Here is a 24,703-nt window from a genome sequence, read left to right as displayed (position 1 = left end):
GTAAGCTATAGTACTTTTTCCTTTGGGAAGGTACCATCTGTGCAGTCTGCAATTTTGTTGAAGAAAGATGTTGAATCTATTTAATATTTCTTGAAAAATAATTGATTTCTGTGCATTTTTTTTCACACTGCATCAAATTAAGGTTGATTACGTCAATTAAGCATCATGAGGTGGAGCGTGAGGGGTGGTTCCCTATTTTTTATTTATTTATTTTTGTTGTTGTTGGGAGTTGGAACCCTATTAGTTAGGTTGCTTAATATTTATGCTAAGTACTCTTTAAAATACCAGAATAGGGAGGATGGTGTAGGTTTAAGTTTATTAGATCAGTATTGCTGAACTATGAAATATTTTTTTTTGCATACAGGTATAACAGAATAGCTTTAGTGTAGTTGTTGTTTTAAACTTGAGTATGAACTTATACAAAATGCAGCAAGATATTTAAAAAACAGCTTTGTTGATTAAAAAACACTATATCGGATTCATATCGGTATCGGCAGATATCCAAATTTATGATATCGGTATCGGTATCGGACATAAAAAAGTGGTATCGTGCCATCTCTAGTAAAAACATACATGTAGATGCAGTATGCAAGGCAAAAACAATCCTAATGAGGCTGAAAGTCAGTATTTGGTATGACTACCTTGATTCTTTAATGGTGAGATGGAGGAGGCAAATCCATATTGTTCATTCGTGTTGTGCTTTTCTTTTAATCCAGGTTTGCTTTTACTGTATTTGGGACCATTGCTATACAGAGAAGCAAAGCCTTTTCAAGTCAGGTGCTTTCTACACTGAATCAAAATCTAATGGTAATTTTTCTGTGTTCATAATTAAATCATTTTTAACAAAACCACTGGCTTAAACACAGCCCAAACCATGACTGAACCTCCACCATGTTTTACATTGGCTGCAGACACTCACTGACTTGTTTTGTGTATATAATCAAGTGATACCTGTCAAGTAATTGAGTGCAGATCTTTTAACTGTTCCCATAATTAGATCTACTGTAACGGGCTAACGAGAATACTTTCACTTTACGTGATCATGTGATCCTGTTGTTTGGAAAAGGTTATCTGCTGGCCTGAGGTTAATTATCACTTTAAAAAACAGACTCAAAACAGTTTTATTCTCACAGACTTGCATTTAACTGTGTGTATGTGATTATGTGTGTGTGTTTTAACTTATATTTTACTTCTTTACAAAGCTTTTTAAAGCTTTTATCTTCTGTGTCAAGCACATTGAGTTTATGTGTAAGGAAATATGCTACATATATGCTGTACCCCTCTTGACCTCTTCACATATATTTAGTGATGATTTGAAACAACAATTTCAAATTTGAATTCATGATTCCACAAGACCTGCTGCCACTGATCTTCTGTCCAGTTCTTGAGTAATATGGCATACCTCAACTTTACTTCTATGTTTCTCTTTCTTATCAGTGGCTTCTTGATAGTAGGCCATCCACTGAGACCATTTCTGATGAGGTTTCAGTGAACAGTAGATGTCTCAGTTGAAAGGCAAGATGCACTCTCAGGTCCTGTGTTAGTTGTTTCATGGGTTTTCCTATTTCTTAAAGACTGCTATAGATAGTATTTTAGGCTTGCAACGTTTTCTTTCCTCCTCAGTTTATTCGGTTTCCTTTTTTTTTCCTTAACAGACTACTGGTAACAAAGGTTACAATCTAAAAAGTGACAAAAACATTAGCGTCCATCGTGCGTGGGAAGAAAACTTCTTTTTACAGCGAAAAAAACCCCTAAACTTCCAAGGAAGCACCAAGAGCGCAACGACGTAATGGGAAACTCACAGAGACACTACCGTATCCTTCCACTGACCGCTGCACACCTGCACCAGGGTAAACCTCCGCCTACTGCAGTCCTGCTTTACAGGTGAAAATAGAGCAACAGGACCGCTGAGTCTTTGACTTTATTTATGTTCTGCTGTGTTTTACTTGCATCTATTTGAAAGAGTGAGTGTAAACACAAAAAATTATTTTATTTTATGTGCTGGAATGTGCAGAAAATAGGTTTAAATGTTAAACTCATTTATTCAAGTCAGAGAATGTTGCATATAATTAAATTTTTGCTTGATGCATAAAGTTAAAAGATTAAAAATGATAAAACAAGTTAAAAAAAGAGACTTTTCCATTTGATTACATTTTGTATGATGGATTATGTAGAAAAAGTATTAATTATTTGCTAAGTTCTCTGTCATATGTAGACACAACACTGGGGGATCCCTCAAGCTATAGGTGCCTTTTTATGTTTGAATAATTCATAGGTCATTGTTAAGTGGAAAGAGGAACTGCTCAAGACCACTTGAAAAAGACCACAAATTAAAGAAAGTCTAGTTCCTTAAAAACAAAATATAAAGAAAGGAGGGTTGCTCAAGACTTTTGCATAGTACAGATGCCTGAATCTACACTGTATGCTTGTGATTTTATTTGTGCATAGATGTATGTAGAATGTAGACAGATATATGGAAAAAGAATGTGTGATGGGGTATTGGCAGCCTGATAGCTGAAGACTGTCCTTTTTAAATTTAAAGCCATTAGTCATCAGCCCTGAGTGAACATATCTTAAAAACAGACCAGGACAAGAATCAAGCCAGTTACTCCACTTGCCCCAACACTCCACGAGAGAGAAAGACAAGTGGAGAGAATGGGGACTAAACAGACAGAGACAGCAAAACACACATAGCAAAACTTAATTGTCATCATTTTTGCCCTCCCTTTTTCTCACCCTCCGCTGGATTTTAAACATTCTAAAATAGACACATATACACAAACTCACAAACAAACCCATGGAGTAAGAAAAACTGGAAAAATGAGTGAGAAAGGAAACATCATGTCCAGTTAGAAAGAAGGACTGAGTCATCTAGTTTGTTCTGCCACATGCCAACAGGGAAGAACTAACTGCAAGAGCAGCTGCCAAAGAGCCGAAGGGACTTCAAGGATGTGTCAACAGACAGTGCTCAAACACGGGCGCTTCTTCTGTTATGTCTTCCAGGCTATTTTCTTCCACTATTGACTGAATGTGCACAGTTACTGTAACCCAAACTTTAAACTTCCGGTGAACTTAAACAAGAAAAGATGACTGTACAGCTGAAAGCATGAAAAATTGCACCCCTTGAACTGAACTGAGAAATAGTTCGGATAATTTTCTAATCCAGTCGAACAGACTTTTAAATGGAGTTTCATTTGAGGGTAACAGTTCTTGTATAAGCAACAATCAGAGATCGGAAATCACCAGCTGGTGTAGAAGGCCTGAGGTAGTTCTCTTGCAATTGTCTTTGTACAGTAAATTGAATTGTCACCGTCCAATCAAGTGCGTGTTCCTTTACTGAAGTACTAGGTTTCCTACTGTACAATCACAAGTTAGTATGCCAGTTCTTGTCAAACTAGTGTTTTCATGAAGAGTTTTTTGCAAATGCAAGAACATTGAGTTGGTGCTCTCTCTTTGTATCAGCTGCATTACTTTCTCTTCATGGGAGAAGTTGAAAATAAACTACCTACACTGTAACTAAGAAGCACTGTTTTGTCTGTGACACACAATTCACAATCCACCAGGCTTTTAACAGGAGGATCTTGCAACTTTAATCAAGTGCAAGTGCAAGTCCAGATGTGTGACTAATGAAAAGGAATAAAAAGTGCCCTTGACCCCCACAGGTACAAAATCTGGTGTCTTAGTTATGCCCTTTGGATTCACTCGTACCTTTAGAGGTAGAAGCCACTGTTAATCAATCCAAAGTTATTTCGAGTCATCACTTTTATCATGTGATCAGACTGGTCTCTTCCAGGCAGACAATTGTCGTATTCATAGTGCAAAAATTGTGTGAATCACATGCCGGGGCCTTCGCAGTCAGATCTGAACTACAGTATGGGAGGTTTTGTACAAACGAAAATAGCAATGAAAAAGTAATGAATATCTTTTTGAAAAATGACATTTTATTCCTCATGTGGACCTCATTGTTGGATTAATTCCAAGTTATACTGAAGCTGTTATCCTTACAAAAAAAAAAAAAAAAAAACCCAACAGATTTGGTCTTGTATTTCTGTCCATTTGTGTACCTCTAAAACTAAGGAAGCAATATAGGAATTAAACCAACCCAGAGGCTAAAGAAATACGCTTGCAAGCAGTCCTCAACATAAATATGCCATCCATGCAGAAGGTACTATATTAGGTTGAATGCTCATTGTATAAAAAGCACAACAGAGTTAACTACAAAAGAAACAATCACATTTTTGGTTCTGGTTCATTTACTGGCTTGTATATTTGGGACCAACACATTTGCTAGCACCAAAACAGAGCCAGTCCAGTCTATACTAAAGACCTGTTTGAAATGCCAGGATGTTTTTCTTTTGTTTTGTTTCTGGAAACAAATAAATTAAGCGTCAGTATTTATAGAAATTTATTGTATTTGATCACCACTAGCTACAGATGTTTATGTCTGTTTACTTTCATTTAGAGGTCAAAGCTGTATGCATAGCTGCACATTTATGTCATTTGGACCTTTCAAATCTGTGTGAAATCTTGCTGCCAGCCGTGAGATTAGCACATTCTTGATGAAGTGAATGATTTTCTGGTTACTACGTGAATAGGCTTGCTGCTGACATTCAGCAGAAAATGAGCCCGATGTGTAATCAAAGGTCCCCATTTATCAATAATGCCCTCAGTGCTAAAATGTCAAAATCCTGTATCCACATTTATTTAAGAAATGAAAAATGCACACAAGTCATACAAAAAGCTTGGGGTTAATTTATATGTATCATATTTTTCATTGCCTTCATTAGTACTACTTTTGGCACAAATTTGTATAACTTGATATATAATAATGTCACATTATATTGATTCCATTGGGTGTACTCTCACATTGCAGAGCATGTCCACCTGCAGTGTCGAAGCCACTGAGGGGAGGACTGACTGGATATATGACCGCTAAAAGGGGTATGAATTCTTTCCCAACACACTGCACCAACCCACTCCTAAAAGCTTAAATACTGTATTTGTTTTTATGCTAGCTGAAAGTCTCTTCCAAAACAGAAGAGAAATGAGATTATTGGATATTAGTTAACTCAAACATCAATAAATATAAAGCGATAGTGATTTTGGGAAGTAGATCTCTGGGCGGTTTAAATGTCAGTCTTTAAAATATGTTGTGAAAAATTCAAGCAGTGTTTCAAGACCAACCCTTTTTGGGAATTTCCTCATTTCCATTAATTCATGGTATACAATCCCAGTGCTGGCTTTGCGCAGTGGAGAACTTTTCTCTTGGGAAAGACACAGTAGAGAGAAAATGGCTGAGGCAGAGGGACATCCCACAGATGAAAGAGATGACAAAAAATAGATTTTTTTGTGTGTTTTGTCAAAATACAGTTAGGTCTATGATTTGTTGGACAAAGACACATCTTCTGTAGTTTTGCCTTAGTACGCCACCACAGTGGATTTTAAACTAGCCAATCAATATGTGATTGAAGTGCAGACTTTCAACTTTAGTTTTAAGGGTTTTTCAAAAGATTTCGCATTAACTGTTTAGGAATTACAGCCATCTTTATACACAGTGCCCCGTGTTCAAAGGGTTAGAATTAATTGGAAAATTGACTGACACACAGTTTTGTGCACTAGGTGAGACCTGTTTTCTTGTTATTTCATGGCAAATGAAGCAAACATAATATCTGAACTGGATTCAAAGAGTTGAATTTCTACGTCGGAGCTTTTTGACAGAATTTTAAGTATGAGAGATGTCTGTGCAAGTGAGAGAGGCCATCATTTGTCTGAAAAACCAAACAAAAAAGCGAAACAGCAACAAAAAAAACCAATCAGAGAGATAATAAATAACTTTGGGAGTGGCCAAATCAAAAATCTGGTACACTATATTAATAAAACAACGAAATACTAAGGTCTACAATCAAGAGACATCTTTGCAAATAGAAATATAGACTGGAAAAGCCACTCACGATATTAAGCATACCACATTATCGACATGTATGGCTCCTACTGGTCACTAGGTCACTAGTGTTTATTATTGATGTGACTGCTGATTCTGTAATCACCAATCCTACGAAGCAAAGAAATCAGAAAGGCCTTACCTGAAAGGGTCCACTGGGGGTAACATCAAAGAATGCTTTCTTCCAGTCTGGGCCTTGATGACCAGATTTTGTCCACATTGCTCGGTCCACAGAGGCTATGCTTCTCACTCGCAGATAAACATTGAGAGTACCTGTGAAAAAAAATCCCATGCGCAGCCACACATCCAGACAAACACAGCCACAAACATGTACAGGAATTTAGAAACACTCAGTGTCATTGTCACTCTTGCTGGTTTTATAGTTATGGTCATTACCAAACACAGATATATTCCACTGCAAAAAATTATAATAATAATAATACTAGAGCAAAGATCAGTTTGTCTTGGAAGAATGGCCAAATATTACTCCTGAAATTTGTGAAACACACTATCATCCTGTTGAGATTTGAGTCTGTCCCCCAAAATAAAACTGACTATAATAAATATTTAAACAAGATTCCGATTTCAATAGCTAAAGGTGCCGTGACTTTTGTTGCATTTTATTACCATTGTGAGGACTGTATATTTAATATAGCAAGTCTAAAACTCTACCCTTTTGTTTTACTTGCCATGGAGAAATAATCCAAATAGTGTCCATCTCTTTTTTCCCCTCTCTCTGTCTCTTTCGGGTCTCTAAAAGTAGGTGTGAGAGAATCATTCATCTTCTTAATGATCCCCAGCCAGCTCCTAATTGGAACATTAACCAACCACGAGTCTCTTAAACAAATTTGCAAGCAGGAGGCATGCTATGCTATACTATATTTGTGTGTGTGTGTGTGTGTATACGTACTTATAGACTTATGCTTACACAATGGAATCAATCATTGTTTTGTGAAACTATAAGCCTATATTCTTTAAATCCTGGAAAAATCACCAGGCTGGCAGCACTAAGCATCATACTTTGTCACAGGAGATTTGTGATACTAGGGGAAGGATCCAACTGAGCAGTTAAGCAACATGTTTCAACTGTCTGTGGGCACCGAGGGAAGCAGTGTTATCGGACTGTCAATCCAGTCTTCACCTTAACCCTACATATTTTAGCACTGTGAAAATGTCAAATAAAACAAATGACGCTGTTTAATTAAACATTTCTGGCACATTTACACAGATTTAAAGATTTGTTTGGCAAGTGGCAGATGGCTGTTTTGATTCCAGTTGATAACAGGAAGGGCATCTCATTTAAAAAAAAAATCCAGACATGTGGAGGTGCTGTAGTGATCGTTGTGACAAGGGAGGAGGGGAAAGTGGCTTTAGTGGAAGCCAAATTGATAACAGCTACAGCCAGTAGCTAGTCGATATATATTGAGAACCACCAATACCTCCAGCAAACCACTAACCAAACATGACTCCAATCAAAGAACATCTTGTTCTTATTGAGTTTTTAGATTCTGTGTGAATTACATAAAATAATATGCCATATTTAGTTGCTTTTGAAAGCCATGATTCTTTTGCTGCCTTTGAATCAGTAAAGCTGTTTTCCCATGGTTGTGATCATTATAAGGAAAGTCTAGTCTCCGCTAGAGATGAGCAGTAACGCGTTACCAATTACTATTTTCAAGTAACGAGTAAAGTAAGGGATTACTATTGCAAAAAAGTAATGAAATTACTGTTACTTTCCCCATACTTTGCCTTACTGCATTACTAAACCGTGATTTTGTTTGTGAGAGTGTCTCATGACAATGACGTACGAGTGTGTGACGTCTGTGGCAGCAACAGACGTGCGTAGTAGATCAACAATGGATAATATAGAGTGTGAGAGAGAGTACGACCATGCAGCATTTAAAGCTTGGAAGTCCTGACATTACTTTAGTCCGTGAAAAGTGGCAAAAACATTAGCGCCCACTGTACACTCTGCACGGGAAGGAAACTTCGTTCTACAGTGAAAAATTAAAATTAAAATCTGAGCAAGCACCTAACAAGCTGCCACAGGAATGTGAAATTCACAGAGAAACCCCTGGATCCCCCTACTGACATGACCGCTGCAGCACCGGGCAAATCTCCACCCACTCCTGCTAAACAGGTGAAAATAGACTTAAGAGTGACAGGGCTTTGTGCTGCTGAATCTTTGATTTTATTTATGTTTTGATGTGTTTTACTTGCATCTATTTGAAAGAGTGAGTGTAAACACAAAAAAAGTATTTTATTTTATATGCTGATATATGCACAAAAAAGGTTTAAATGTTAAACTAATTTCTTCGAGTCAAAGACTGTTGCATAATTAAATTTTTGCTTGATGCAATTTGCATAAAGTTAAAAGATTAAAACTAATAAAAAAATTTTTAAAAAGAGACTTTTTCATTTGATTCAATTGTATATGATGGATTACGCAGAAAAAAATGGGATTAGGCTGAAAGGTCTGTTGCTTTATTACATATTCAGGTTGTGTATCATGTTTTTAAAAAGTGACTCAGTAATAAGTAAGTAATTACTTTTAAAAATAACCAATCAGTAAAGTAATGGCATTACTTTCTTGGAGAAATAATCAGTAATTAGTAACTAAATACTATTTTCAAGTAACTTGACCAACACAGTTCTCCACAGTGAAAATGCAAACGTAAAACAGATTTTACCTTTTTTATGTAACTGTGGGAAAAAGAATAAGATCACATATACCAAAATGTCTAAAATCATTTTTTTAACACTGAGTATATTTTGCATGGTTTTGTAAAGTCTGGATCTCAGTAAAAATAATGATCTGATAGCGTTGGAACAGCTATATTACTACATTAAAAACATTACAGGTTACTTGCTCTTCTATGAGGTGAAATCTAACAGATAGGTTTTTCAGTGTTCTACAAGGTTTTCCAACTGGAACTTAAATTTCATTTTCAAGAAGTGAACAAACATTAAATGTTAGAAAATATTTACCTCCCAAAGTTCAAAAAAGCAGCATTTCTGCAAGCAAGACCTAATCTTGATGTATAGTATTACCTTTTAACCCAATCTCTTAATGTAACACTACATTAACACTACTCATAGTTCCTTTCTTCTCTCTTTCTCCTCTTACCACCATCACCACCTACACACACACACAGCCAAACGAGTGTTTGCGGACTCTGATAAGCAGTCTATTGATTGGACTGAGGTAAGACAGTATATGCTGGTGAGAGTGTCAGGCAAGCAGAGGAGAAGGCACAGCTCTATCAAGGCTACTTGTCTGTGGAATCATGATTGGGGAAGACAGAGCAGAGATACACAGACCCACACACAGACGGGCATGCACTGCGATACTTGAAATCAAATGAGTTGTTTTTGTTTTGATATCTGAAAGGCCTACATTGGGTTCTCATCTCCCCCCATCCCTCATCTCATCCTAAATAAGGCTCATGGCCTGTCTGGTATGCTTCTGCTGCTGGTTTGCTTTGAAAGCAATGCTGAAGAGTCCAGAGTAAACTGAAGCTTGTAGTCTCTGTCACCAAAGGGCAATACTATTCAGTGTTTTTAGTAAATGCCTGAATCCTTTTTTAAATCTTTGCCATGCAGAGGCTGGTTCTGATGCTTTCCTGAAGATAGGGACCTAAACCTATCAAGTGAGAGACAGACATAAAAAGCATCTAGAAAACCTGTGTATAATTAAAAAGAAAGTTGTGTGTGCAAAATACTATGCTAACATTTATATCGCCAAAGTGATTTAAAGTGTAATAAAACTTTTTCAAACAGCATACAGGAACTAATTGTCTTCAATCACTCTGGAGTGAAAATAATCCAGTAATTCCAAGTAAGCTTGCCAATGGCATTGCAAACCTGAGCCATAAAAAATACTACCCAATGCCAAACAGAACTAATTAAATGTTGTTTATTGTTGCTGCCAGCAAGCCCACAGATAAACATATTAAGGTGAAAAGAAAAACACATCACCTGGGGAGGTCTTTATTTGTGCTGCCCTATTGCAAACCTGCAATCCAAAGTGAGGAAAGGGCATTATTCTTTCTGCCCTCATTTTATTTTGCAAAATCTTTGAAAGGTGCCTTTACCTCTTTTAAACTCTCAAACTCTTAGGATTGCAAACAAGCAAACTATATGTGGGCTAGAAAAGAGCAGCATTTCAACATCTTGTCTGAAAATTGTGTGGCGTCAAAGTGCCCAAATGCTTTCAATATATACAACCTTTTAACACTTTTAGCACACTATGTATCAAGTACATTAAAACTGGCTAGCACTACAGCATGCTCTCACTATTTCTGGACATCAACAGGCTCTCTAAGGCTCTCTATTTTCTGTGCTTAATTTTTCTCAGTATTTTTCTTACCATTCACTTTGGTCTCAGTCTCATCATTAACCATCTCCCTTTTTCAAAAGGTTGGCCAGCCCTCATCCTCCCCTCACTTGTCTTGTCTCATCTCTCACTGACCCCCTGTCTTATCCTCATCTAGTCTCTTTCCATCATTAAGAGGCACACTGTGTCTCCCTAGCAAAACTGTTAGCTCTGCCAAGGTAAGGCAATTAAAGCAACAACAAATTGGACAGACTGGGACGAACAGCACTGGAAATTGAGAGAGGGCTTGCAGCGGTGGTAACACAATGTGCTAATCATATGCAAACATAGTGCAACTGATGTTTCACTGTCTCATTACAAAACATCGAAAATACCTTTGACCAAACTACCCAATAAGAAATGAAGTGCTCCAGTATCTCTTATAAATCTGCCACCTATAAACAGCCATTACATATTATAGTAACAGTCAGGCCACCTCTATTTTAAGCAGAGACATTTTGAGTAGTAGCCATTTTTTGGCTCATTCTTTCTGATCTATTAAGGTTTCTCTCTTTACTGCAAAAGCCTGAATAACCTGACGGAAACATTTCTACTCTATTGTTAGCATGCCATTGAAATATTTGTGCGTGCAAAGCTATTTCTCTGTGGTAGATGTGCCCAAATCTTTGTCTTAATAAACTGCCTCTCATTTCCAGTGTTGGTCAAGTTACTTGAAAAAAGTAATCAGTAATTAATTACTGATTACTCCCCCCAAAAAGTAATCCCGTTACTTTACTGATTACTTATTTTAAAAAGTAATTAATTACTTAGTTACTTAGTTACTTAGTTACTTTTTAAAAACACGATTTACAACCTGAAGAGGTGATAAAGTGATAGATCTTTCAGCCCAATTCTACTTTTTCTACATAATCCATCATTCAAAATGTAATCAAATGGAAAAGTCTCTTTTTTTAACTTGTTTTATCAGTTTTAATCTTTTAACTTTATGCATCAAGCAAAACATTTAATTATATGCAACATTCTCTGACTTGAATAAATTAGTTTAACATTTAAACCTATTTTCTACACATTCCAGCACATAAAATAAAATATTTTTTGTGTTTTCACTCACTCTTTCAAACAGATGCAAGTAAAACACAGCAGAAAATAAATAAAGTCAAAGACTCAGCGGTCCTTTTGCTCTATTTTCACCTGTAAAGCAGGAGCAGGGTAGGCGGAGGGTTACCCTGGTGTAGGTGTGCTGCGGTCAGTTGAAGAATCTGCGCGAGTGTCTCTGTGAGTTTCCCATTACGTCATAGCGCACTCGGTGCTTGCTCGGAAGTTTAGGGTTTTTTTTCGCTGTAAAAATAAGTTTTCTTCCCACGCACGATGGACGCTAATGTTTTTGTCACTTTTTATGGAATCAAACTCAAAGTAAGGTCAGTACTTCCACACTTTAAACGCTGCACGCTCATACTCTCTCCTGCACTCGATATATTATCCATTGTTGATCTGCACACAGCTGCTGTCACCAACGTCGCACTTGCTTACGTCACTGTCATGAGACATTCTCGCAAAAAAAATCACGGTTTTAGTAACGCAGTAACGCAGCGTTCCTACGGGAAAGTAACGGTAATCTAATTACCTATTTTGCAATAGTAATCCCTTACTTTACTCGTTACTTGAAAAAAGTAATCAGATTACAGTAACGTGTTACAAGTAACGCGTTACTGCCCATCTCTGCTCATTTCTGAACTTGAATATGCTTAACTATTACATTATCACACTTGGTTACACACACACACACACACAATACACTGTGCCCTTTTAAACCAAACACATCCTAAGGAGACAGGGAGGTCAGCAGGTAACAAATGCTAGATTAAAGCATGTATGCTTGGGCTATGGACACATAAATCAATATTGTGTGTGTGTGTTTGTGGATAAATGTAGGTGTGCCTCTATGTATTTGCTAGGTTTGCCATTTTCCCCCTTTTTTAAAAGAACACATTCGCACGTGCGTGCATGTGTGTGTCTTTGTGTGTGCACAAAAGTGTAAGAGTGTGCATGCAGGTGTGTAGGGCTCCTAGATGTATGCATTCTAGCTGTGTGACAGAGCATATTATGATGAACAACTCGCCCAAGTGACTGATTGTGTCTTGCCACTGCCATAAATCACACACCCACTGCCCCCTTCAACCACCTCTAAACACACAAAACACACACACACACACAAACTGAGACCCAAGAAGCCACATACAAACAGAACTTTTGTAGCATCCTACATCCCACCCTCGTCCCGGTCTTTCCATTCCACCTCTCACCCACATATACACACGCACTCACGTACACACTCTCTCACACAGACCTACAATTTTCTGTCTGACACGCTTTGCAAGCAAGGTTCAAGCATAGGGTTCAGCTTTTGACAGAGGCAAGAGCGATATGAGAACCCCGATAGCAGAGAGCACCAGTACACTGTTCCCTGTATACCCATGTGCGCCATTGTGCTCTCATATGAGAGGAGATAATAATGTTTGTGTATGTGTATATGTTTGTGCGAGCATTATTCTTCTTTCTGCGACTTACCAATGTGTTTGCCCTTCATGTGATAGTAGAAGGAGACGCAGTATGGGACTCTTCCTTTGGGGCCCTTGCTTGAGGTAATATTAAAAAGTGGCGATAGAAGAAGAGCCTTGTCACCCTGAGTACGTGGGCGTGATGCTTCAATATACATGTAGTAGCCTAGAGTCAACAAAAAAGATGAAGAGTAGAAATATTAATAATAATAATAAAAGGCTAATAAAACCCTCTAATGTAAATTATAGACTGTAGGTATTGGGATAACAACACATTTTTGGGAGGTTTGTGGTAACATAATGGGTCATAAGCTACTGCCAAGTTTCTGCTTTATTTTCTATGTGATAAAAATATCTTAACACATTTAATCACATGTTCCACAAGTAAATTAGACAAACTGAGGAAAAACAATCTAATTTTTTTCTTGGTCTTCCAAGTTGTTTGACATTTCCTACACCTCCTCAAGTCCTAATGTTAACTTCAAACTCTAAATCAGCTTTGAGAGTTGAACATTTTAATGCATGAAATGATGTCAGAATAAAATATCTTCCACAGCAGTCCTTTATACAGGGAGTGCAGAATTATTAGGCAAATGAGTATTTTGTCCACATCATCCTCTTCATGCATGTTGTCTTACTCCAAGCTGTATAGGCTTGAAAGCCTACTACCAATTAAGCATATTAGGTGATGTGCATCTCTGTAATGAGAAGGGGTGTGGTCTAATGACATCAACACGCTATATCAGGTGTGCATAATTATTAGGCAACGTCCTTTCCTTTGGCAAAATGGGTCAAAAGAAGGACTTGACAGGCTCAGAAAAGTCAAAAATAGTGAGATATCTTGCAGAGGGATGCAGCAGTCTCAAAATTGCAAAGCTTCTGAAGCGTGATCATTGAACAATCAAGCGTTTCATTCAAATTAGTCAACAGGGTCGCAAGAAGCGTGTGGAAAAACCAAGGCGCCAAATAACTGCCCATGAACTGAGAAAAGTCAAGCGTGCAGCTGCCAAGATGCCACTTGCCACCAGTTTGGCCATATTTCAGAGCTGCAACATCACTGGAGTGCCCAAAAGCACAAGGTGTGCAATACTCGGAGACATGACCAAGGTAAGAAAGGCTGAAAGACGACCACCACTGAACTAGACACACAAGCTGAAACGTCACGACTGGGCCAAGAAATATCTCAAGACTGATTTTTCTAAGGTTTTATGGACTGATGAAATGAGAGTGAGTCTTGATGGGCCAGATGGATGGGCCCGTGGCTGGATTGGTAAAGGGCAGAGAGCTCCAGTCCGACTCAGACGCCAGCAAGGTGGAGGTGGAGTACTGGTTTGGGCTGGTATCATCAAAGATGAGCTTGTGGGGCCTTTTCAGGTTGAGGATGGAGTCAAGCTCAACTCCCAGTCCTACTGCCAGTTTCTGGAAGACACCTTCAAGCAGTGGTACAGGAAGAAGTCTGCATCCTTCAAGAAAAACATGATTTTCATGCAGGACAATGCTCCATCACACGCGTCCAAGTACTCCACAGCGTGGCTGGCAAGAAAGGGTATAGAAGAAGAAAAACTAATGACATGGCCTCCTTGTTCACCTGATCTGAACCCCATTGAGAACCTGTGGTCCATCATCAAATGTGAGATTTACAAGGAGGGAAAACAGTACACCTCTCTGAACAGTGTCTGGGAGGCTGTGGTTGCTGCTGCTGCACGCAATGTTGATGGTGAACAGATCAAAACACTGACAGAATCCATGGATGGCAGGCTTTTGAGTGTCCTTGCAAAGAAAGGTGGCTATATTGGTCGCTGATTTGTTTTTGTTTTGTTTTTGAGTGTCAGAAATGTATATTTGTGAATGTGGAGATGTTATATTGGTGTCACTGGTAAAAATAAATAATTGAAATGGGTATATATTTGTTTTTTGTTAAGTTGCCTAATAATTATGCACAGTAATAGTCACCTGCACACACAGATATCCCCCTAAAATAGCTAAAACTAAAAACAAACTACAAACTACTTCCAAAAACATTCAGCTTTGATATTAATGAGTTTTTTGGGTTCATTGAGAACATGGTTGTTGTTCAATAATAAAATTATTCCTCAAAAATACAACTTGCCTAATAATTCTGCACTCCCTGTATGTTAATGTAGAACTACTCACTCTAAAGTTGAGACCTGACACTAATGTATTATCCCATATTTTATTTATAATTGCCGTGAAACACAACAGTGCGTGTACAACAACAACAACAGCAAAAAAGCACATTGTCTGAAGATGAATGATCTTGACTGTACATACACATTTGTTTTGTTTCTGTGCCTTTGAATTTACACTTCCACATTACATTTGTATTTCAGTTTAGATGAGTCATAGTTTCCTCACCCTCCTTTGTTCCACTGCGGTCAGTGTCTGGCCCAGTGTTCGCAGACCGCTTGGGATTCTGCGTCAGGTGATTTTGTCTCGTCCAGTCAAAGATATCACTCCGGTCTTGAGAGAAGCCACATATGCGCTCATCTTCAAAGCCACACACATGGTCTGAGGTGTGTGTGTTGTTACAAAAAAAAGAAGATAGAAAAACACATTAAATCACTGACATGTCAAGTGGGTGACATTACAAACTGTAGATGACATACAAGGCTGTTTCTTTTTTTTTTTTCACCCACCTTCCCCAGGAAACAAATGGCAACATCTATAAAGGTCTATAATGACCTCTGCAATGTGCACTTCAAACCAGACAGCTAGGCAATTACTGACAAAGTGATAGGCACCACGTAGGAGGCACTGGTATACATATTATGTATAATTGAAAGTATGACTCTTACATTCTCAGACTAAAACTGTGTAAAACGATTAAAAAAAGGAAATTAAAAATACCTGGAATAATGAATTGCACTAAAGTAGGCATTAGATTCAAGTCTTCTCCTTTGTATTGACTGTGCAATTCAGTGAAAAAATGCTCACCTGATATTGTATAACACTACTACTCATCATGAAAATAAAAGCAGTATTAAATATTTAGTCATCCAGACATATGGCAATTACAAATGTTGTAAAATTTGTGGCTGTTCATCTAATTCTGTAGTTTTAAATAGCAGTGAGAGTCAAATACAATGTGCCAGTTTGGAAACTTAAAGGCTAAAGACAGGTTCTAGCAAAGTTCGTTGAATATGCAAAGTTCATATTGTTAGTGTACTAACGACTGCTTTGATTTATGTTTAAAATCAAACCAACAAAACAAGAAAACACTGGCATGTAGGGAATATACCATAATACTGACTCATTTTCAAAATAAAACTGCAGACGGGTGGTACAAGTGTATATGCCTCTGCTCTTATACACTCGGTTGGGAGTGCTATGTTGGGAGTGCTATGGTTCACCACACATTCATGGTACAGTTTGACATGCCTCAAACTGACCTTGTAAAGTGCAAGAAAGATTGAGACCAAGATTTCATTAAATCTATCTTGAACTGTGTGATATGAAAAAAACAAATGTTGTTGGACCAAAACACATTGTTGGAGCTTCACCTCAGCACACCTACACAGTTAATGTTAAATCAATCAACCAATATGTGATTGAAGTGCAGACATTCAGCTTTAATTCAAGTGGTTTTACAAAAAAAAAACAAAAAAAAAAAAACTAACAGGATTGTTTTTAATGCTTGGACGAAAATCCTTTCCTTTTCTCCCACAAGATGCTCTGCTAGGCCTTTACTGTAGCCACCTTCAGTTGCTTCTTGATTGTCGGTCATTCTGAATTCAATTTTGTATTTAATAATGAAGAAGTATGCTCTATTGGGTCCATCACGTGACTGCCCAATTTCTTTGCCTTGAGAAAGTAGTTTTCACATTATGCTTTGGGTCATTATCCATTTGCACTGAAGCATTATCGGGTCAGTTCTGCAGCATTTCGCTGAATCTGAGCAGAGAATATAGCCCTGCACACTTAAGAATTCATTCTGCTCCTTTTGTCAGCAGTCACATCATCAATAGAGACTAGTGTCCTGGTTCCACTGGCAGCCATACATGCCCTAACCTATGTCCGCTGCCTCCAACATGTTTGATGGATACTGTGGTATGCTTCTGATCATGAGTCGTTTTTCTCCTTTTCCATACTTTTCTCTTCACCATCCTTCTGGTACAAATTTGTAATTAGTCCAAAGAATTATTTTTTTTCGGCAGGCTCTTTTATGTGTTTTCCTTGTTGTAAACCATCTTATTTCCACTCCTGAAAATGTCTCTGATTTATAAACCTTGACAATAATATGTGTAACTCTTGAAAGTGTTCTTGAGTTGGTTGAATGTTTTTTAAGTTATTTTTTAACCATATAAATTCTGTCATCACACTTTGGAACTGTCTTCTGTGGTCTTTCAGGCTTTTTGCTTTTGCTGAGCTGGTACCACAATCTGGTACAATCTTGAAAAGAACGTACCAGATTGTGATATTGGCTACTCCAATAAAGTTAATTTTTACCATGCCTCTAATAGATTTATTTTGCTTTATGTTTTGTTTTGTTTTTTTAGCCAAATGATTCCATCCCTCACATGTGCTCTCTTTGGGTCTTATAATTAAAATGACTGTAAAAAGCTCTAAAATACAAATTAAATATTTGATTAAAGTCAAATATGATGTGTCCTTTATTAAAAACGACCATAACACTACGTGTCAGTCAACTGTTGAATTAAAGCTGCTACAGAGTTATGCAATTTCATTTTGACTGTTTTGTTTTTATTTCAGTTTTGATTCAGTAGATTCATTTAGTTTTAGTCATTTTAATTATTACTGAATGGAGCCTGCATATGTCAGAGGCAAAGATTTTGAAAAATCAGCACAGCTATTGTAATAAAAAGCAGCACTTTTTGCAAGCAGTTGATTCGCAGTCTTTTTGACATCCAAAATCTCAGTAAACGCACCCATCACAGCCTCATGTGGTAAGTTGTAATATCATTTTTACCAAACTAGCAGATTCTAAAACTGAGGCTATTTCCTCTGTATTTTCATTTTATTTTTGGTAGTTTTTTCACAAAATCATTTCCGCCAGCTTCAATTTTCTTAATAAGTTTTTATTTTATTTAACTAAAATGTTTTTTGCACATTTAGTTTTAGTTGTTAGTTTAGTTTTAGTTAACTATAACAACCTTGGTCTGCACTTTATTTGAATATTGATTATTTGATTAAAAATCCACTGTGCAAGTGTGTAACGGCAAAACTGCAATTTCTTTGTTCGACATATTTTGGACCTGACAGTAGAAGTACGAGTCTACCTTTCTTGTTTTTGAGTGCTCCTACTGGCTGTTGACACCTTGTGAATATAATCTATAAACACAATTAGGTAAAAGCTTTAATGAGATGCAGTTTCCCTGAACATTTAATCTTCTCTGAGCTATGTGATTCTTTTAATGTTTTCCCATTAATATGCTTTGAGAGACACTTTGATACTGTCACATAGATCATTAAGGACAAAAAAGATATTTTGAAGAACACCCCGAGTTTTGTCGTCGTTGATGTTAATGTCTCTTGTTAAGCAAGATAAAGAGCCTTCTTTCCGTGGTGTAGTCACCTTCATTAGCCCATCTGGAGAGCAATTATCAGAGACTCACTAAACAAATGAAAATTGAGCCAAGAGAGTATAACAACAGCCATCTAAAACCATCCAAGCTGACAGCATCAGTGAAAGCTTCCCGGACACACACAGTCCGCTGCAGATGCATATGGCTTGTGCTCCCCAAGAGGACGGCGTGTGTGCGCCTCTCTGTTTCAGGGAGCTAATCTATTACTATTCACACCCTGCTCTAGTACATGCGCTCCTTTCAATTTACACTGTTGTTCTCGCAGTCTGTTCCAATCTGCTGTTGTTTTAATTGCCTCACCCTGATGGAGCCAACTGACACTCCTGCCAGAAAAATGCTGCGTGTCTCTTAATGAAGAAAATAGACAAGATGCAATTGACTGAGAAAAAGAGAGAGGGATGGTAAGAGAGAGGATAGACGCTGGTGGAAAACTGTGACAGACAGAGGGGGCTAACAGAGAGAGAAAGGAACTAAAAATCTATGATGAGATGGAACATAGTTTTAATATAGCCTGATCAAGTTTAAAACATACAGAATGGCCCACATTTTGTATTTGAAATTTTTCAAGCCTAGCCAATCATACCATCATAACCGACCTGATATCCTTCTCCCATTGTCACCATTTCAAGACATTTAAAATTCTATAGAGCTTGTTTCACCCATCATTTTTTGTTACCCCATTATTTTCATCGCAACAATATGATTAAGGGTCATGAGTCACGGGGTCGCGTGTTGGGAACCTTTGCCTTGGCAGACTTGTGCTGACACTGCTTGGAGCAAACATGCTTATTTAAACCTTCATCAGAATTCAACATGCCTTCATCTCTTTACCACTCTGTCATAAATCAGTTTGAAAAAGAAAGTTAAAGGTGATCAAATGTACAAGAGCAAAGGATGGCAGTTGAGTCTCACCTGAAGGTCTTGGGTAAGTGTAGGCTGTAAAAAGAATTATGATAATATTGATTAGCACTCAAACATGAACATCCCATCAATTGATCTATGCTCTGTGTAAGTATATGGTTGGATTAAAAAAATATCTAATGACTGCAGACAAAGATCGAGGATTTTAAGAGAGACTCACGTTCTGAATACTGGATGATTCGACTGACATAGTCCCCAGTGCTGTAGGTGGTAATAGGGGCCAGCCGGACCTCGTAGGACAGAGGGATTTTCAGGTCTGATACTGCGTAGGACATCAGAACACCCTTTTCTGGTGTCTTACCCTTGAGGTCTATTTGTTTTGACAGCAGGTTTTGCTTGTTCTGCATTCATACATAGGTACACAAACACATACACACAAATAGAAAAGATGAAGGCTTGTTAATGTGCAAATGTACTTGGTCAAAAGTGTAAAAAAACTGTACATACAATGATTTGACTGAGTAGGAGAAAGGGTAAAGCAGTCACATAAGGACGTGTCAGTGGTGTCAGGCATATTTCCCATTCCCCTTTCTTTCTTTTCATTTTGGGTTCGTTCATCTTTGGTCATACCCCATCAGCTCTATCACTTTACTTGGATGTCCTAAAATTTCGTCATTCAGAAGTCACTGGGAAAAAGCCACAACTCATTTAACAACTCCAGCTCATCTCGCATCTGGAGGATTTTCATGCAATCCTAGTCCTTACTAGTATAATAGTCATAATACCCCAGCACTTTCATTTAAATACACAAACAACATCAGACACAGGGTTGAAGTTTTTTTGGAGCAAAAAAAAATAAAAAAATTAAAACATGGCAGCTCATTTTTTAACAACTCATTATCAAATCACATTAGTGTATGTTTTTATGTGAAATTACATATAGGGATAAACTTACCTTTCTGGGGTATATTCCCAACCAACATAGCTTAGGTATGTTTTCAGTCTACTTTATTTTCAAAATAAAGTATACAAGCTGCCTTCCTAAAATTGATTCTCTCTAAGAGCTTTAAAGGCCAGAAGAGGCTACACTAGTTTCGGTATATCAGTGGTCTCCCACATCAATTTTGATGTTTAAAAATACCTGTTGGTTAGTTTTAGTGCTCTGAGCAAGTTATGTGATTTCCACTTCTGTTTCCACAATAGGGACTCAATAAGTTTGTTTAATAGCAGCACTTTTCAATCATGCATGCTTTTAAATATAAATACAATCTTTAAACCCCCCCCCCCCCCCCAACTTCCAATAACTTATTTAGCTGTGTATCATGAAATATTAAAATGGTTAAGATATTGAGCTCAACCAATTGGCGTCTTCTCATTCTTTTAAAGTTAAGTCTTTTTTTCCATTAAATAGAGCTATTGCTGTGTTATTCCACCCACGGAGAGAAGGATCCATTAGCTGTGTATCTGCCTCTGATCCCAGCTACTTAAAGACCTGACAGTGAGCTCAATCTAATGCATTAGGTCAGCCACTCCACCATAACAGCTTAGTACACCCACAGCATGCCATTATCAGGTAACACATGCAGCACAGAAGTGTGTGTATACTGCGGGTATTGTGTGTTTAAGTGTGCACATGGTTTTGTGTTTATGATAAATGTCTCCTGTACAGTTTTCTCAGATAGTCAGCAGCTGAAGTTTTGTGAACATCATATAATTACAGACACATTTTTTTTTATATTCAGCATGAATTTGGATTTAGGATCTCCTAGATATGACATTTCATACTTCTTGAGTGACACTGCGATAAAAATATATATATAGATTTATATAAAGGTATATCTATTAAAAATGCCCTTATAGGCTCAATTGCTGTTCTAATTTAACATTAAATCACTGGTGGATTTAGTTACTTTTGCTATAATTGCTATAGTACTCTATGCTCTGACATCCTCCCTCAAGTTAAGGTGTGCAGTTTTCATTGGATGTCTACATACTGACACAAATTCCAACTCTGCTAGACTGAGCTGACTCCTGCCTGGCCTGCCAAAAACTTTGTACAACTCCAATTACTGTGCGAGACCCCAACGGCAGCCACAGCCCAAGTGTGTGCTCAGCAACATGCTTGGTATCAAGTCCATGCATCCTCACCAGACATTGTGCCATGATGGCAAACTTCTTTTCTCAGTGCCACTCTTGGTGTTTCCATTTCAGTTCTTCCAAAATGAAGTTTGCCCTTTTTGCCAGACATTGGCGATCCCTTTTGTAGCTCCACCAATAGAGACCATGAAAGCTAAATAACTGCTTACAGAAAAAAACAAACAAACAAAAAAAACCACTTCTTCCACTTAAATATTTTTAAGTATAAAATAGTATAAATTGTATCTAAAAACTGAACTGCTAAAAAACAAACAAACATCCAAAAATCCAACATTCCTGTTGCAATGCAACTAACCAAAATACTTGAGACCATCAGTCCATGGCTGATATACAATGGACCTAATGATCCATTCACTAAAAACTCGAAGAAGGTAATTTTAAGTAAAAGCAATAATACAGCCTAATAAAGTTTTAGGCCAAAAATGGTTTACGGCTTCAATTTCTCCAAAAGCAACGAGTCTTGTCAAGTACTATAGGGCATGATATGAATATCATTTGTCCATTCTTTTGGTGCTGTTGTTGCTTATTATTTATTGTAATCAACTGCAACTCCAACTGCAGATGAGTGATTTCCTCAGATATTTGCTCCGTTGCTGGAGCATTTACACTATCATATGATGCAGAAGACTATGAATTGCACCCTTTTAGCACCAACTTATGCTCATATTGAGCCATAAAAAACATTTACACTCTGCTCACACATCGGATATGCATATTTATATGGAATACAGCAGGAAAGAAAAGTTATGCACATTTAAAATGTATAGAGTGTGTGTTAGCAAGAAGAGATGAGTGAATATCTGCCTGAGTTTTGGAAATATATTATCCTTTATTAATGAGTGGGCAGTGTGTATGTGTGTACACGTACATGCAGTGCGCTGGAGATTAATGATACTGAAAAACTATGAGGGGACTTTAACACACATGCACATACACTCTTTGGAACTAGGACCACTGGATCAATGAGGTGCTGAAGTGTGACTTAGAGAAGCCAGCTGCTCCTACCACAGGTTGAAGTCTGTTTCACCCTGCCTCTGTCTTTCTCTGCTTTCCTCAGCAGGACATATTGTCAGTGTCTCTATGCTTATTTGTGTGAGTCTATGTGACAGGCAAGGGGAAAGAGGTAAGAGTGCAACAAAATAGTACAAAGGGAACAACAGAATGAGACAGGAGTGGGACTGACATATTGCCTGCTGTACAGACACTTTCAGCCAAACAGCATTTTCATCTGTATTGCCATCGGACTTTTAATAAAGACACAACAAGACAAATATTGTGTAAAAGAGGGCAAGAGCAGGAGAACTTGTGCTATGAAATAGGACCATGGAGGCAGAGTGATCTGTAAATGACAGAAATGTGGACTGACAGCATACGGCGAGGCAGCCTTGTGCTAAGGTTAATTTTTCTATTATCGTCTGTTAATGGTTCTCTTTTATGACTGATCCAGCAATTTACTGATACTTGATGCATTTCTTTGCACTCTGTCTATTGAAAAGTTATGCTTACAAAGGCCTATGTGGTCTATCTGTGTGCAAACATACGTGTGTATCTGCCTTGTTGGGCTAGTTATGTACATAAATTATTCCTATATTTGATTTAATGTACAACTCTAATTCATCATGAATATTTTTCATCTCTCATATATATGGTAATGTGGACTGTGTGCTTGCACAGAGACACTTTGTGTGACTGTGTGTGGCTAAATCTTAGAGTGCAAGAACCTGAATAGTTATTATGTGAAGGCAGGTCAGCTACTAGCTGAACAACTTCAGTGATATAACACACACAACTTGGGTTTAGACTGGTCAATATAGAAAAGAGGTGAAGAATATTCAGACAGGAAAAGGATTTTTTGAATAAAAATGGATAAAAACAAAAAAACAAAGAAATGGAAAGAATACAAATATAAATTATATTTCATTTCTGGCAATAGCTGAATTTGAGTAAGTCACTTTGTCACCAGAATCACACACTGAATTCGTGATTTTTACACTTTCTTTGGTTTCTTTTAGGCTTTAGCTTCATTTTTGTGTGCTGTTTGGTTTGATCTTGATGTTTTCTTAGGCTTAAGCAACATACACACTGAAAGCAATTCACAGCAATGAGCAAATCGCTTCCAGTGTATATGCAGGTTTAGGCACCAAAACCAGTCAATGTGGTTTAGGCAATAAAACGAGTTGGCTAGTGTGAGAGAGAGACTATTCGCTCTTTAAGTCTGATGTCATTAGCTGTTTCCAGGTCCTCTTCAGGTTCCAAAGTCAAACAAACACTGCAACATCACTGAGAGTTAAAAACTGTCTAAATTCTTTCATATTAAATAAAATGATGAGTGTGGCTGCTCTACCAGGTGTAACAATTAAGTTTAACATCCAGTCATCATGAGAAACAGGATTTATGAAGTTTAATGGACTTAGAAGTTAGAAGGGAGTTAGCTGACTAATTTCCATCTAAAGATGGCTAAAGAGGTTTCTTGGTTACCAGGTTGATATTTTCCTTACATTAGTTTTAAAATCATGCTGACTGTAAAAAAACAAAACAATGGGAGAATATGTGTAACGTTCCTGGTTTTGTATCTTCTTGAAAACGTGTATAACATGTTTTCTTAAAATGCAAACATGCTATACACTAACCAGCCTATTTTATTAAGAACATCTTTTCAAAAATATCTAATCAGCTAATGACATGTCAGCAACTCAGGTCACTGAGGAATGTAGATATGTTCAATATAACCTTAGAATCAGGGAGAAAGGCAATTGAAGTTATAGCAATAGGGACAGTAAGGCAACAGTAAATACAATAATGAATCTTTACAGCCAAGATATGCAGAAGAGCATCTGTGATTATACAACACAACCAATCTTTTTGGGTAATCTGTCTTTCACTAAACATGCTTCTGTGACTGGCTACCTCATCAGGGAGTGGGGGGGGGGGAGGTATTGTCCAGCATTGTCCTTATCTTGGACAAGATCCGCCTCTCCAACACCACCTTAAAGGAGTCCAGCTCCATCCCCACAACACTACTGGCCTTGCAGATCAGTTTATTGAGTCTGTTGCCATATGTGACCCTCAACACGTGCATAGAATGGGACCAAAACCACAGAGGAATGTTTCCAGCACCCTATTGAATCTTTGCCCTAAATAATTAAGGGAGTTCTGAAGCAAGGTGTACCTAATAAACTGTCCAGTGAGTGTATGTAAGGACAGAAGTAAAAAAGTAGTTTCTGATTGGCAAGAGTTAATAAGGATATTCAAAAACATTCACCAAGGCCATGTTATTGCATACGAG

The 24,703-nt window shown here is 37.6% G+C and overlaps 1 protein-coding gene across 2 annotated transcripts in view; it reads right to left on the bottom strand.

Annotated features, from left to right (window-relative positions):
- The window catches only part of mdga1 (MAM domain containing glycosylphosphatidylinositol anchor 1), a 202,056-nt gene that overhangs the window by 30,294 nt on the left and 147,059 nt on the right, over positions 1 to 24,703 (bottom strand). For both annotated transcript variants that reach the window (XM_026171878.1, XM_026171887.1), the window contains exons 12-16: positions 19,481 to 19,661; positions 19,312 to 19,335; positions 15,212 to 15,364; positions 12,846 to 13,001; positions 6,084 to 6,214 (exon numbers count right to left, since the gene is read on the bottom strand). In XM_026171878.1, coding sequence (XP_026027663.1) covers positions 6,084 to 6,214; positions 12,846 to 13,001; positions 15,212 to 15,364; positions 19,312 to 19,335; positions 19,481 to 19,661 — 645 coding nt within the window. The remainder of the gene's footprint in view (positions 1 to 6,083; positions 6,215 to 12,845; positions 13,002 to 15,211; positions 15,365 to 19,311; positions 19,336 to 19,480; positions 19,662 to 24,703) is intronic.

Source organism: Astatotilapia calliptera, chromosome 1 (assembly GCF_900246225.1).
Source record: "Astatotilapia calliptera chromosome 1, fAstCal1.2, whole genome shotgun sequence".
In the NCBI taxonomy this organism is placed as follows: Eukaryota; Metazoa; Chordata; class Actinopteri; order Cichliformes; family Cichlidae; genus Astatotilapia; species Astatotilapia calliptera.
The sequence above is the reverse complement of the archived record's forward strand: the minus strand, read 5'-3'. Positions and strand labels throughout refer to the sequence as shown.